Raw genomic sequence first — 12,684 nt, 5'->3', positions numbered from 1 at the left:
ATTGAAAATAGGTCTAATAATATGAACAGAGCTCCTTGTAGAGTCCCCAATTGGAATCATAATATTGTGTCATCTAATCTAGAAACTTTATTCTAAATTTCTAAACTAGTACCGAAATATTTTTATTTGCTAGTTGGGAACAAGGCAAATCTTCTATTAATTGCTCAAGTATACCTAATTTATTTTAAATTACATAATTAAATAAAATATAACGAATCTTGAGGGAGTTTAAGAGCACATTTGGAAATTAAAAGGGTGCCGGCAGTGGAAAAGATTAAGCATTTCCACTTTAGAATAATCTTAACAACACAACTATTATTTGAATTTTCTTTTTATCCGATAATGTGCACTGAATACGAGTAATAATACAAAAATATGACATTTTGCTTGCGAATCTAAACTTCCGAATGATGGCCTTCGAGAGTAACGTCACGAAATGTAATCGACCATTTACAATTTAATTCAAACCTACTTTCAGCTATTCTTTCCTTCCATTTATCGTATTTTTCACAATCCAAAATTTCATAAATGTCATGTCTAACTCCTCTTGGTGTCTCATCTTATCCTTATCCTCTTATCATCTTATTCTTGTTAAGAAGACTTCGTACAAAGTTTGATGGAAGTACCAACGAAAATATATGTCTGCAAGTGGTAAGTTAGCCAATAAAGAAAGCTGCAAGGTAAAGGGAAAGGTATGGTGTACACATTGAAAATTTGTAATGTAAGTCACATTCAAACTTGAACATATCATTTCATTTTCCCTGCTTTCACATTTTAATCAAGATTACGTTGAAATCATTTGTATTTATTGCAGAGACATTGCATATATTTATAAACACAATTAAATGTATTCAGTAGTGTCGATCAAGGCAGATTTCAAAACCAGCCACTTTGAACAGACTACAGGATGTTGTGTTAGATATTCATTTCTGATATAATCCGGGATGTAACTAACAACGTTCAAACAGTGGTGTAGGCTGTCTTGTTGCACAATTTCATAATGTCAACAATGTCGTGCGCGCTGTACTGCAGCAGAATTATCAGGTAAGTGGTGACAGCACTGGCCATGCTGTATAGAAGAGTGAAGTCTGTCGTGAACAGTCCACAGGCGGTGAAGTGCAGTTTGCTGTGCATCAGCTGTTGCGAAAACAGCTGCAGTTCTGCAGATGAATTCGAGTGCATCGGGACGTAACTAGCAAAGTTCACTGTTTGGAAAGTTCAAACAGTGGTGTGGGCAGTCTTGTTGCACAATTTCATGGTGTCAACAATGTCATGCCCGCTGTACTGCAGCAGAATTATCAGGTAAGTGGTGACGGTACTGGCCATGCTGTACAGAAGAGTGAAGTCTATCGTGAACAGCCCACAGGCGGTGAAGTGCAGTTTGCTGTGCATCAGCTGTTGCGAGAACAGCTGCAGTTCTGCAGATGAATTCGAGTGCATCGGGATGTAACTAGCAAAATCCACTGTTTGGAAAGTTCAAACAGTGGTGTGGGCAGTCTTGTTGCACAATTTCATAATGTCAACAATGTCATGCCCGCTGTACTGCAGCAGAATTATCAGGTAAGTGGTGACAGCACTGGCCATGCTGTACAGAAGAGTGAAGTCTATCGTGAACAGCCCACAGGCGGTGAAGTGGAGTTTGCTGTGCATCAGCTGTTGCGAGAACAGCTGCAGTTCTGCAGATGAATTCGAGTGCAAAGGCTGAAGCACCAGAAGTTTGTGCACCAGCTCCGCGGTGTGGTTCGCTGCCTTGCTGGCACCACGGCAGCTCACCATGATCGCAAACAACTTGGACAAGTTAATAGCAACCCACACGAGAAACAGGCCCAGGAGGTTCCACTGCAGCGGACTCATCAGCTGACATGTGAGCAGCTTCGCTGCGTACGTGAGCGTTAGGTACAAGCAGGACGTGATCTCAACGAGAACCCCTATCAGATCCATAAGAACTTGAACTTGATATATGGAATTCGTCAGCTCAGCAGCATCGCATAGAATGTTGTGGATGCCACGCAGTTTCCTGATACGCATGCTCCTCTGCCATGTTTTCGAACTTGATCTAAGATTGATTTCTTCCAGATTTCCAAATTTTATATTTGAACACTTCAATAAACTCTCTTCACAATGTTGAGTTTTCTGTGATCCATCGTTTGCTATTGAATCCGTTTCTTCCTCCTTATTTGTCATAGTTTCAACTTGACCAAATCTCAGCTGAAGTTCTATCAATGTACCCTCCATATCAACACCAAAAAGAGAGAGCAGTTCTGTGTTCAAAGTTTCAAATCTGTCTTTTAGTATAAGCACTGAATAAATGAACTGCATTATTGTAACCGATTCCAGTACATAGATTGAAAAATAAACGAACTGTATGTAGTAGTCTTTAGCATCTTGAGGTATCAACATACACATAACATAGCCCATAGCGTGGACGATGAGGAAAACTGTTACACCAACTGCAAGCAAAGCACATGTTTTTCTGTACGATTTCTTTGACTTGATTAAACACTCGTCAACTTTGACTATAAGTAAAAGCAATTTCTCCACTTTTCTGCGGTTGACTGTCGCGCACAAAGCGTATGATACAATAGCTGTCAGTGATGAAAAGTACGAATCACAAATATTCACAAAGTCAATTATCAACTTGTATTTAGGAAACTCGTTTTCTATGTTGTAAACAGACAGGATGAGAAGAAATATTGTCAGTAGGAGACACATTAACCAAGTGTGAATGGTGCCTATGGCAGATATTCGAAATTTACGCACAGAAGACTGTCGAGAGTTGTTCTCGTAGGTAAAAGGAGCCAACCCGAATATTTTGGATAAAAAATAAAGTGGTTTACTTGCTGAATAAATGTCCTTTGCTGACAGTATTTCCTTCAGAGCTTTGAGATTTATTACACTCGCCAATCTTTCCATTTCAGAAGCAGACGCAGCTGTTGATTCACATTTATGCAATATCTCTGATCATGGACACATCGAGACACAGTTTGACCTCTTCGTTAACCCATGGACAAGAAACTGAACCAACGATATATACTAATCTTTCCCAGAAGCAATAGTGCTTCGGTCTTTGACGTAGTTTGTGGGCTTTTGGGGCGTGTCTGATTCTTCGTCTTTCTTAGTAATGACATTGATGGATTAAATGACATATACAAATTATGTCAGCGAGCTCTCTGGGGTGAAACAACGCAATTACAGAATAGTTAAAAATATTAACGAAAAAGTAAGAGTATATTACTTTCAATGTGATATAATTAATCCGTAACAAGAATATACCAGTCAAACTGATATTTTACATAGATGATTTCCACTAAATTAATTAATCACATAAATGCACTTCTTTCTGTAATTACATGGCATTTTTTTATACTCATAACACGACGAGTATTATCTGCAAAATTCCAAATAAAATATGGAACCATTCAAATCTATGCACTGACCATAATCATAATCACACACTTGTAAGAAAAAACAGTTTCTTCTAACTACAGGCAAATACAGTATATACGGTACTTCAGATGATATTGGATTTTCATCCTGTTATATTTTAACGCTAAGATTAATTTATAACAGTGGTTATAATATAGCATACGATTGAGTTCAGGTATAAAGCAATCTAACACATAATTTGAAACTTGATTGGTAGAATTTAAGCACGCGGGAGAACCACATTGTGAGGTCATCAGAAAGCAGCTACACAGTCTTATTGGATGTTCTGTTGCACAGTTCAATCACATTGTCGATATCATGACCGCTGTACTGAAACAGAATAATGAGGTACGTGGTGACAGAGCCAACCATGCTGTACAGGAGAGTGAAGTCTATCGGGAAGAATCCGCAGGCACTGAACTGTTGCCGTCGGTGCAGCAGCTGAAGAGAAAACAGCTTAAGCTCAGATGTGACGCCAGGCTCTGAAGTGTGCAGCACCAGCAGCTTGTGGACTAGCACCGCGGTGTAGTTCGCCTTCTGGTTCGCTCCATGACAGCTTGCAATGACAGCTATAAATTTGGACAAGCTCATCGTGGCCCACATCAGAAACCACGTCAGAATGTTCAATTTTGATGTATTGTAGAACTGGCAGGTCAGAAGCTTTGTGACGAAAGTCAAGCTAGCATACAGACACAAAATAATTCCTATGAACAATTCGATGAAGCCCATAAGAATCTGAACTTGAAATATTGAATTTGTCAACTCGGAAGCATCGCATAATATATTGTGAATACCACGGAGAGATGAAATTTTTAAGCTTCTCTCACTGTCTTCAGCAAGAGGCTCTGGAAATCCATTCTTCAGGTCGGCATGCGTTTGACAGTTTGATTCCAATTCCTCTGCTTGAACACTTTGCATTCTATTTCTTCCTAGTTGCTTGTCGATCAACGCTTCTTCATCGTCAATGCCAAAGATGATCAACAACTGATCATTTAGTTTTGCAAATCGATGCTTTAGAAATAGAACTGAAGAAACAAACTGGAAATATGTAATCATACTCAATACATGAAGAAGAAAAGATATAAAATACAGTAAGTGGTATTGAGAATGAGCAGGAGTCATCAGGTACAAACTACAATGTGACAAATTTACAACGAAGAAGACTAATATTCCAATCAGAAGAGAGATGCTGATCGTCTTGTAAGAATCCGCTGACTTTATCAGATAGGTGTCAACATGAGATATGTAGAATAGAAGCTTTTTAACTTTTTGTGGATTAATCGTTGCACAGAGAATATAGGACACGATCACGGCGAGTGAGGAAAGACAAGAATTCGAGAACTTCACGATACCAAGTATCAAGTTGGGTTTTAGGAGCTGTTGTTCTATATTCCACTCACATACAACGATCAGACACACGAATAAAACGCAACACATTACACAGGAATGCAATTTTCCAAGTCTTGAGATCTGGATTCTTGTTGAAGATCTTTTAGTATTACAGAAGAATGGAGCTAGCCCAAATATCTTCGACATGTAAAGCAACGGTTTGATGGCCGAGATAATATCCTTTGGATTCATAAGTTCCTTCAAGTTGAACATTTTACAATTCTACGCTTTTTCTGCAGAACTCGATATCTGGACACTTAAAGACGATCTAGACTCTTCCTTGGCAGACAGCAAAACTTATGTCCCTGTGGCTTAAGAAGTGTTCAGAAGGCTGTGGCAATGTGTTACTCTAACAAACAAGAACACCTGCTTCGTGACGTAGTTTGTGGACTCTTTGGGTGTGTGACAATATTTACTATGGTCAAATAACAAACTTCTTGTTACAAACATATTAAGAAAAGTGATATAGTGGTAAATGTGTCAGCGTGACAAATGAAATTTAATCATCTTGCAAGAAATTTTCTCGGAATGCATTATAAGTGTATTGACGTTATCTTGTAATAACATATAATGTTCCTGCCTTCATTGAGAGGAGAATGTGTTGGCTGGGTAATAATTAATAAATAATATGATGTATGCCAATGGTCCACAAAAGAAATTGCAGAGAAACGTTATGGCCAATCATATCTTTTGGGATCAATAGTTAATCTAGTCACGGGGTGGAGTGATGATTTGGTAATGTGGATTATCAGGGTTTGATTCCTAGGTCTTGTAATTCGCTGATATTTCATGATCATTTTACTCATTCTTTCTATCGAAATATGATGTAACACCTCATAACTTATAATGTAATCTTTATATGCATATTTCTGTTGCCCAGTTAGTGGACATTATTTCATTTCACGGTTAATAACATTTGTTTTAAAAATAATTTTAAGTAAATTACTAAAGAATACAACTTTATAATAAAGAATAATATGATTTTATTAATTTTTTATTTATTTTATCCACAATGAAATATAGACAATTTTAATAGCTAAAATGACAGAGATTAAAACATATTACAAGGAATTTTTCTTGTAACGGCAAAGGACGGCAGCAAAATAGAGTATGCTATCCTGTAAAATCAGTTTCTATATTTCTCCGTTTAGGAGTAAACGCGGTCAATGCAGAACTAATTAACCATTCATTCTATTACGTGATCGAAGTCAATCTGCATGCAGTAAGGATGCTTTTATGAAGTGAATTAGAAACAGTCTTTACTTTATTTTTATAAATTGCCAATATATTATTAGCAGAACATAAAATACTAAATTAAATAGAAAAACTAGCATTTCATGCTGATTAAAGTTACATTTTAATACTCTTGTTTAAAAAAGAATTAAACGCATCAGTTATTATTATTATTATTATTATTATTATTATTATTATTATTATTATTACTTACTGGCTTTTAAGGAATCCGGAGGTTCATTGCCGCCCTCACATAAGCCCGCCATTGGTCCCTATCCTGAGCAAGATTAATCCATTCTCTATCGTCATATCCCACCTCCCTCAAATCCATTTTCATATTATCCTCCCATTTACGTCTCGGCCTCCCCAAAGGTCGTTTTCCCTCCGGCCTCCCAACTAACACTCTATACGTGCTATATGCCCTGCCCATCTCAAACGTCTGGATTTAATGTTCCTAATTATGTCAGGTGAAGAATACAATGCGTGCAGTTCTGTGTTGTGTAACTTTCTCCATTCTCCTGTAACTTTATCCCTTTTAGCCCCACATATTTTCCTAAGCACCTTATTTTCAAACACTCTTAACCTATGTTCCTCTCTCAAAGTGAGAGTCCAAGTTTCACAACCATAAAGAACAACCGGTAATGTAACTGTTTTATAAATTCTAACTTTCAGATTTTTTGACAACAGACCGGATGATAAAAGTTTCTCAACCGAATAATAACAGGCATTTCCCATATTTATCCTGTGTTTAATTTCCTCCCGACTATCATTTATATTTGTTACTGTTGCTCCCACGTATTTGAATTTTTCCACCTCTTGAAAAGATAAATTTCTAATTTTTATATTTCCATTTCGTACAATATTCTCGTCACGAGACATAATCATATACTTTATCTTTTCTGGATTTACTTCCAAACCTATCTCTTTACTTGCTTCCAGTAAAATTCCCGCGTTTTCCCTAATCGTTTGTGGATTTTCTCCTAACATATTCACATCATCCGCATAGACAAGCAGCTGATGTAACCCGTTCAATTCCAAACCCTCTCTGTTATCCTATTGTAGCTACACTGTAGAAACCTGTGTAACGCATGACAGTTTGTACCAACGACTTCCAATGTAACAGTCGCTATAGCTCAAGATATAAAGCGCTATGTGTAGCTCGTCTTTTCTGTTATAATTCTAGCTTTTGTTTCTTCATGTATATTAGACCTATTCCTGATATTAATTTTGGAACTAAAATATATGAATTCTTCTACTATAAGTTTAGTAATAACACATATATTTAAATTGTAACGTCTTATGGGGTTAGCTACAGTTTACAGCAGTAAAATTATTAGAAGTGTGCAATATTTTTTTCTCCATTACTGTATCTTGTACAACAATAAAAATTGGTATGTGTAAAATACTGTCCTGCTATATGAAAAAAATATTTTTAAGATTAAAAAAAATTATATATATATATTTTTTTTTTCAAAGTTCAAAATGTGCAGTTCACTGTGCAATGATGAAGTGTTTTCTTCACAACTCATTAACCTGTTAACTTTTTCATGTTCTCTCTCTTCTATTTTATTGCTGAAACTCATGTTTACAATATCATGCTCTCTCAACTACATTCCTTAATAAAGAATATTTTTTTTATTTTGTGTTAGAAGAAAATACTGGTATTTGACCATTTTGTAAATTGGATTTATTTTTTATCAGACAATCTATTAAAGGCAGAGAAGTGATCTTGCGTCATATTGTAGATATGACATGCATTAATACACACAAGAAATGTCATCACAGAATGTTGGATATTTTTTTAGTTATGTGGGAAAAGCTTCATCAATGCACAGTGAACTGTTAAATGTTATGTTTTATTTAACGACGCTCGCAACTGCAGAGGTTATATCAGCGTCGCCGGATGTGCCGGAATTTTGTCCCGCAGGAGTTCTTTTACATGCCAGTAAATCTACTGACATGAGCCTGTCGCATTTAAGCACACTTAAATGCCATCGACCTGGCCCGGGATCGAACCCGCAACCTTGGGCATAGAAGGCCAGCGCCATACCAACTTGCCAACCAGGTCGACTGCACAGTGAACTGAATTTTGAAAAAAAAAATGCAAATAATTTTTTAAAATCGTAAATATATTTTTTTTCATATAGCAGAAGGACAGTGTTTTACACATACTAATTTTCATTGTTGCATAAGATACAATAATGGAGGGAAAAAATGTTGAATATTTCCAAAATTTTACTGCTGTAGTACCTAACCCCTTAAACAATTCAGTTTATTCATTTTATTTCCCACTTTCGAAGGATTTACGAAAACTCTGTAACTTTAGATTCATATTGGATATAATTATGTAGTCCACATTGTTTCGTTGGACAGTTAAAAATTTATAATTAAATTATTCAGTCGTTAGGTGGGGGAGGAATTATCGAATGGGTGAGGAATTATCGAGCCCAATAGAAATTACTTCCGGGGTCCCGCAGGGGAGTGTCTTGGGGCCCCTTCTATTCCTTGCTTTTGTAAATGATCTGCCAGTTAACATCTTGTCCAGAGTTCGATTATTCGCGGATGACTGTATCGTATATAGGGAAATTAAAGTCATGAAGATACTACTCTTCTTCAGAATGACCTCAATAGAATAAACGATTGGGCAATGGCCAACAAAATAAAAATAAATTATCTAAAGAGCAAAGCCATTAGCTTTACAAGAAAAAGAATTAAAATAATCGCATCGTATATGTTAGGGGGTGAAACCATTCCGGAAGTTAACAAATGTAAATATCTCGGAATAACATTTAGCAGCGATTTCGGCTCGGGGGAACATGTTACTGACACAGCGGGAAAGGCATGGAGGGCGTTACACTTTGTGATAAGGGTACTAAGAAAAGGCTCTGATAAATCCAAAGAGATTGCATATAAATCACTAGTTCGTCCAGTAATGGAATATGGTGCTGTATGTTGGGATCCTTACAGATTAGAACATATTAAGACACTGGAAAAGATTCAAAAACGGGCTCTCAAGTATTGTCGTAATAATTCACCATTAAAATGGGACATACTCACGGACAGGAGAACGCGAATTCGATTATGCGCAATGTTCAAAACATACAGACGTGAGCCTGCCTGGAGAGAAATAAAAAATAGGTTGCAGCCGCCAAATTACTCTTCAAGGAACGACCACTCATATAAATTGAGGGAAAGAAGACAGAGGACGGACACTGGAAAGTTTTCTTTTCTCAATCGTACTATCAGGGACTGGAATGCTTTACCTGCGGACTTACTAAAGACTTTACCAACAACCAAAAATGTATTTAAAAATAGGCTTAAGAACTTCACTAAAGACGGTAGTATATTATACACACTAGTTAAAGGGTGTAATTGATATCTTGTTATTTGAAGTGTTCTATCAGTGAGGAAGTGTGTTGTGTCAGTGAAGTGTGTGTGGTGTCAGTGAAGTCTATTGTGTAAGTGAAGTGTGTTGGTGTCAGTGAAGTGGCTGTGCAAAGTATTCGAACAGTGAAATGGTTAGAAGTGTTAGTGAAATCAGGATAGAATCAGTGCAGTGAGTGAGTTGACAGCGAAATAAGTGTAGTGCCGAAAGGTACTTGTGCAGATATGAACCTGTCAGACTCGTGGGTCTTAGTTCGAGCTTAGGGTTAAGATGCAAATTAGATTTACTTTAAATGCTATTTTAAGTGACCATGCTTCATTTTAATTTAGGATGCTCCTTGTTATTAGTATTTTATAATAATAATAATAATAATAATAATAATAATAATAATGATAATAATAATTATTATTATTTATTAATTAATTAGTCTTTTATTAATTGTGTTTATTATTAATTGTCATTATTGAGTGTAATTAGTTACCACTGCCACCGGGTATATACCCATTTGCAGTGTGAATAAATACATACATACATACATACATACATACATACATACATACATACATACATACATACATACATACATACATACATACATACATAGTAAACTCACAAAGTATTGCGTTAATGTTCAACTTCTAACATGAACTTGTACAGAGGTGTGAAAATTATTAGAATAATCTTAATTTTAAAGGTTTTTTAATAGTTCCTTCACAAATATTCATTGAATTGATGAATATTGGTATACAATATTACTATACTGATGTAGGATATATTTACTACTAACAATGCCGGAAAGCATTGTTGTACATTGGTATTTTTCTTATTTTACAATTGTTATGGGAATTCAGAAATTATTATATATATATATATATATATATATATATATATATATATATATATATTATTATGTTGGCGGAATTGGAAACATAAAAAATTAATTAAGAAATGCTTTAAACAAATTGTTCTTTGCGTTTACATTGTTGTGAAGGTTCAAATGAACGTATACATCTGTTTTGTGCATATAATTTTTTATGTTTCCAATTCCGCCAACATAATATAATAATTTCTGAATTCCCATAACAATAGTAAAATAAGAAAAATACCAATGTACAACAATGCTTTCCGGCATTGTTAGTAGTAAATATATCCTACATCAGTATAGTAATATATACCAATATTCATCAATTCAATTAATACTAGTGGCTTGTGCAGCAAATGCTGCTGCAAACTAAGTTCGTTAGACGTTCAAATAACAATTTTTCAGATTTATTTTCAATGGAGAATACTTGGCTTTTTGATAGTTATTTGCTTCCATAATAATGAAACATACTCCCTCTGAATGGATTTTTTTAAGCCAAATACTTTTTCTTGAACCTATCCAACTTCAGTTTTTGAGTTTCAACGCGAAAACGCAAGTATCAATGTCAGGACGATAGCAGTAGCTATTTCAGGTCATTGTGGATTGTAGGCAAAAGTTAAAAAAATGTCAGGTTTGCTAAGCTTTCGAACAATAGCATTTTCGTATAGCTGCTGCATGTAGAACTTGAAATGTGGAGCGTAAAATCATTTTATCCTACTAAGGGATCTTGCTGAAATGAACTGGAGACTACAAAATTTTCTAGGCCTCTTATTTTATCAGTAAGTAATACCTTTTGATCTTTCCTTAGGAACTGTAATTTTTGCGCTCTCTCGAGCCAATACTGAAGACAATGACATCAATATCTACACTACACCGCCATTAAGTATATGAAAAAGACCCAACCCCACTGGGCTAATAAGTATAAAAATATTTGATTTTTAATAACAATATTATTATCTTACTTAAGTTTTGTAGTAATATATAGTAGTCACTCAGTATATTATAAAAATGAAGATCTAAATTAAGATAATCTCTACATTTACTTACATAACCTCAAAAAGTTTCACTTTCATGTCATCAATATAGCATCAATATTATGTACAATTAATGAAAAATAGATGCATCATGGTATTAACTATAATAATATTTAATTTCTAATGATAATAATGTCATCAAACCACCTCAAGTTTCGTAGATTTGAATATCCAATACACAGCTGTACTCAGAAAATTATACACTGCAGAATCAGTTTTTAATAACAAATTGAATTGAGCTCTAAATATGTCGGCAATCCTGCAGGTCATGGCCTTAGTGTAATAGCCTATTGTTTATTGTAGTGTGTGTTTTGTTCTGAAATTCAATCAAGTCGGCCGTGATTCAATAAAATAATAATCAAAACCGACAACAGATGGATTTTGGAAAATAGGAAAATTATGTAGGAAAATTGACATTTCACTGAAAACTACTACTTTTCCGAAAAACTTTGGGTTGCAAGCTTCAAAATGAGGGGCCATTTATTAAAATCCGTTCAGCCGTTTTCCCGTAATTTCCATTACCAGTTCAAATTATATATATATATATATATATATATATATATATATATATATATATATATATATAGATTTGTGAAGGAACTATTAAAAATCCTTTAAGGGAAGAGGATGGTATTTTTTGGTGAAAAATGAGTAAATTTTCAAAAAACAATTTTTTTCCTTAAAATACTCTGTGATATGTGTAGAATACATTGTATAATATTTTGTGGGTATTTGTGCCCTTATCAGTTGTTGAGACGCCATTTTTAAACTTCCTGCGCTCTGGATTTCTAAATCACACCGCCCTTTTGTTTGTTGTTTCCGGAACTTCATTTTTTTTTCAAAACCAAATTTTTCTTTAAAATACTCTGTGATGTGTGTGGAATACATTGTATAACATTGTGTGGGTATCTGTGCCCTTATTGGATGTTGAGACGCCATTTTTCAAGTTCCTGCGCTCTGGATTATTAAATCACGCCCCCTTTGATTGCTGTTTCTGGAACTTTACTTTTTTCGCTACATAGCCAGACAAAAATCGATATAATTTTTGAACTATTAAAGATATATGAATGAAATTTAGAATACACATTCTCTAGACTACTAGGTAACTTTTCTCTGTAACGGAATTTCCCTAATTGATTTCATTTTAAAAATAAGTATCTCTATTTGCAAGAAAGAAAATAAAAAAAATGTTATTAACTTTTAATTGTTTATTATACAAATGTAAGAACTAATATCAAATTTCTGTTACAGGCAGTTTGTAAAGCGTGCTTTTACAAATAAATTGTAACATAGTGTTTGAATTTATCTTTAAAAATGGCTTAGATATATCGAGTTTAGTAAAATCCTGCATTGGG

At 34.8% G+C, this 12,684-nt stretch overlaps 2 protein-coding genes across 2 annotated transcripts in view; one reads left to right on the top strand and one right to left on the bottom strand.

Moving 5' to 3' along the window:
* LOC138709626 (transforming growth factor-beta-induced protein ig-h3-like) overlaps positions 1-12,684 on the top strand; it is a 168,192-nt gene that overhangs the window by 71,005 nt on the left and 84,503 nt on the right. The window lies entirely within an intron of this gene.
* Positions 1,446-2,521, bottom strand: LOC138708657 (putative gustatory receptor 28b). Its single transcript, XM_069838743.1, has one exon. The coding sequence runs from the start codon at positions 2,416-2,418 to the stop codon at positions 1,477-1,479; it is 942 nt and encodes a 313-aa protein (XP_069694844.1). The 5' UTR covers positions 2,419-2,521; the 3' UTR covers positions 1,446-1,476.

Source organism: Periplaneta americana, chromosome 11 (assembly GCF_040183065.1).
Source record: "Periplaneta americana isolate PAMFEO1 chromosome 11, P.americana_PAMFEO1_priV1, whole genome shotgun sequence".
Taxonomy (NCBI): domain Eukaryota; kingdom Metazoa; phylum Arthropoda; class Insecta; order Blattodea; family Blattidae; genus Periplaneta; species Periplaneta americana.
The sequence above is the reverse complement of the archived record's forward strand: the minus strand, read 5'-3'. Positions and strand labels throughout refer to the sequence as shown.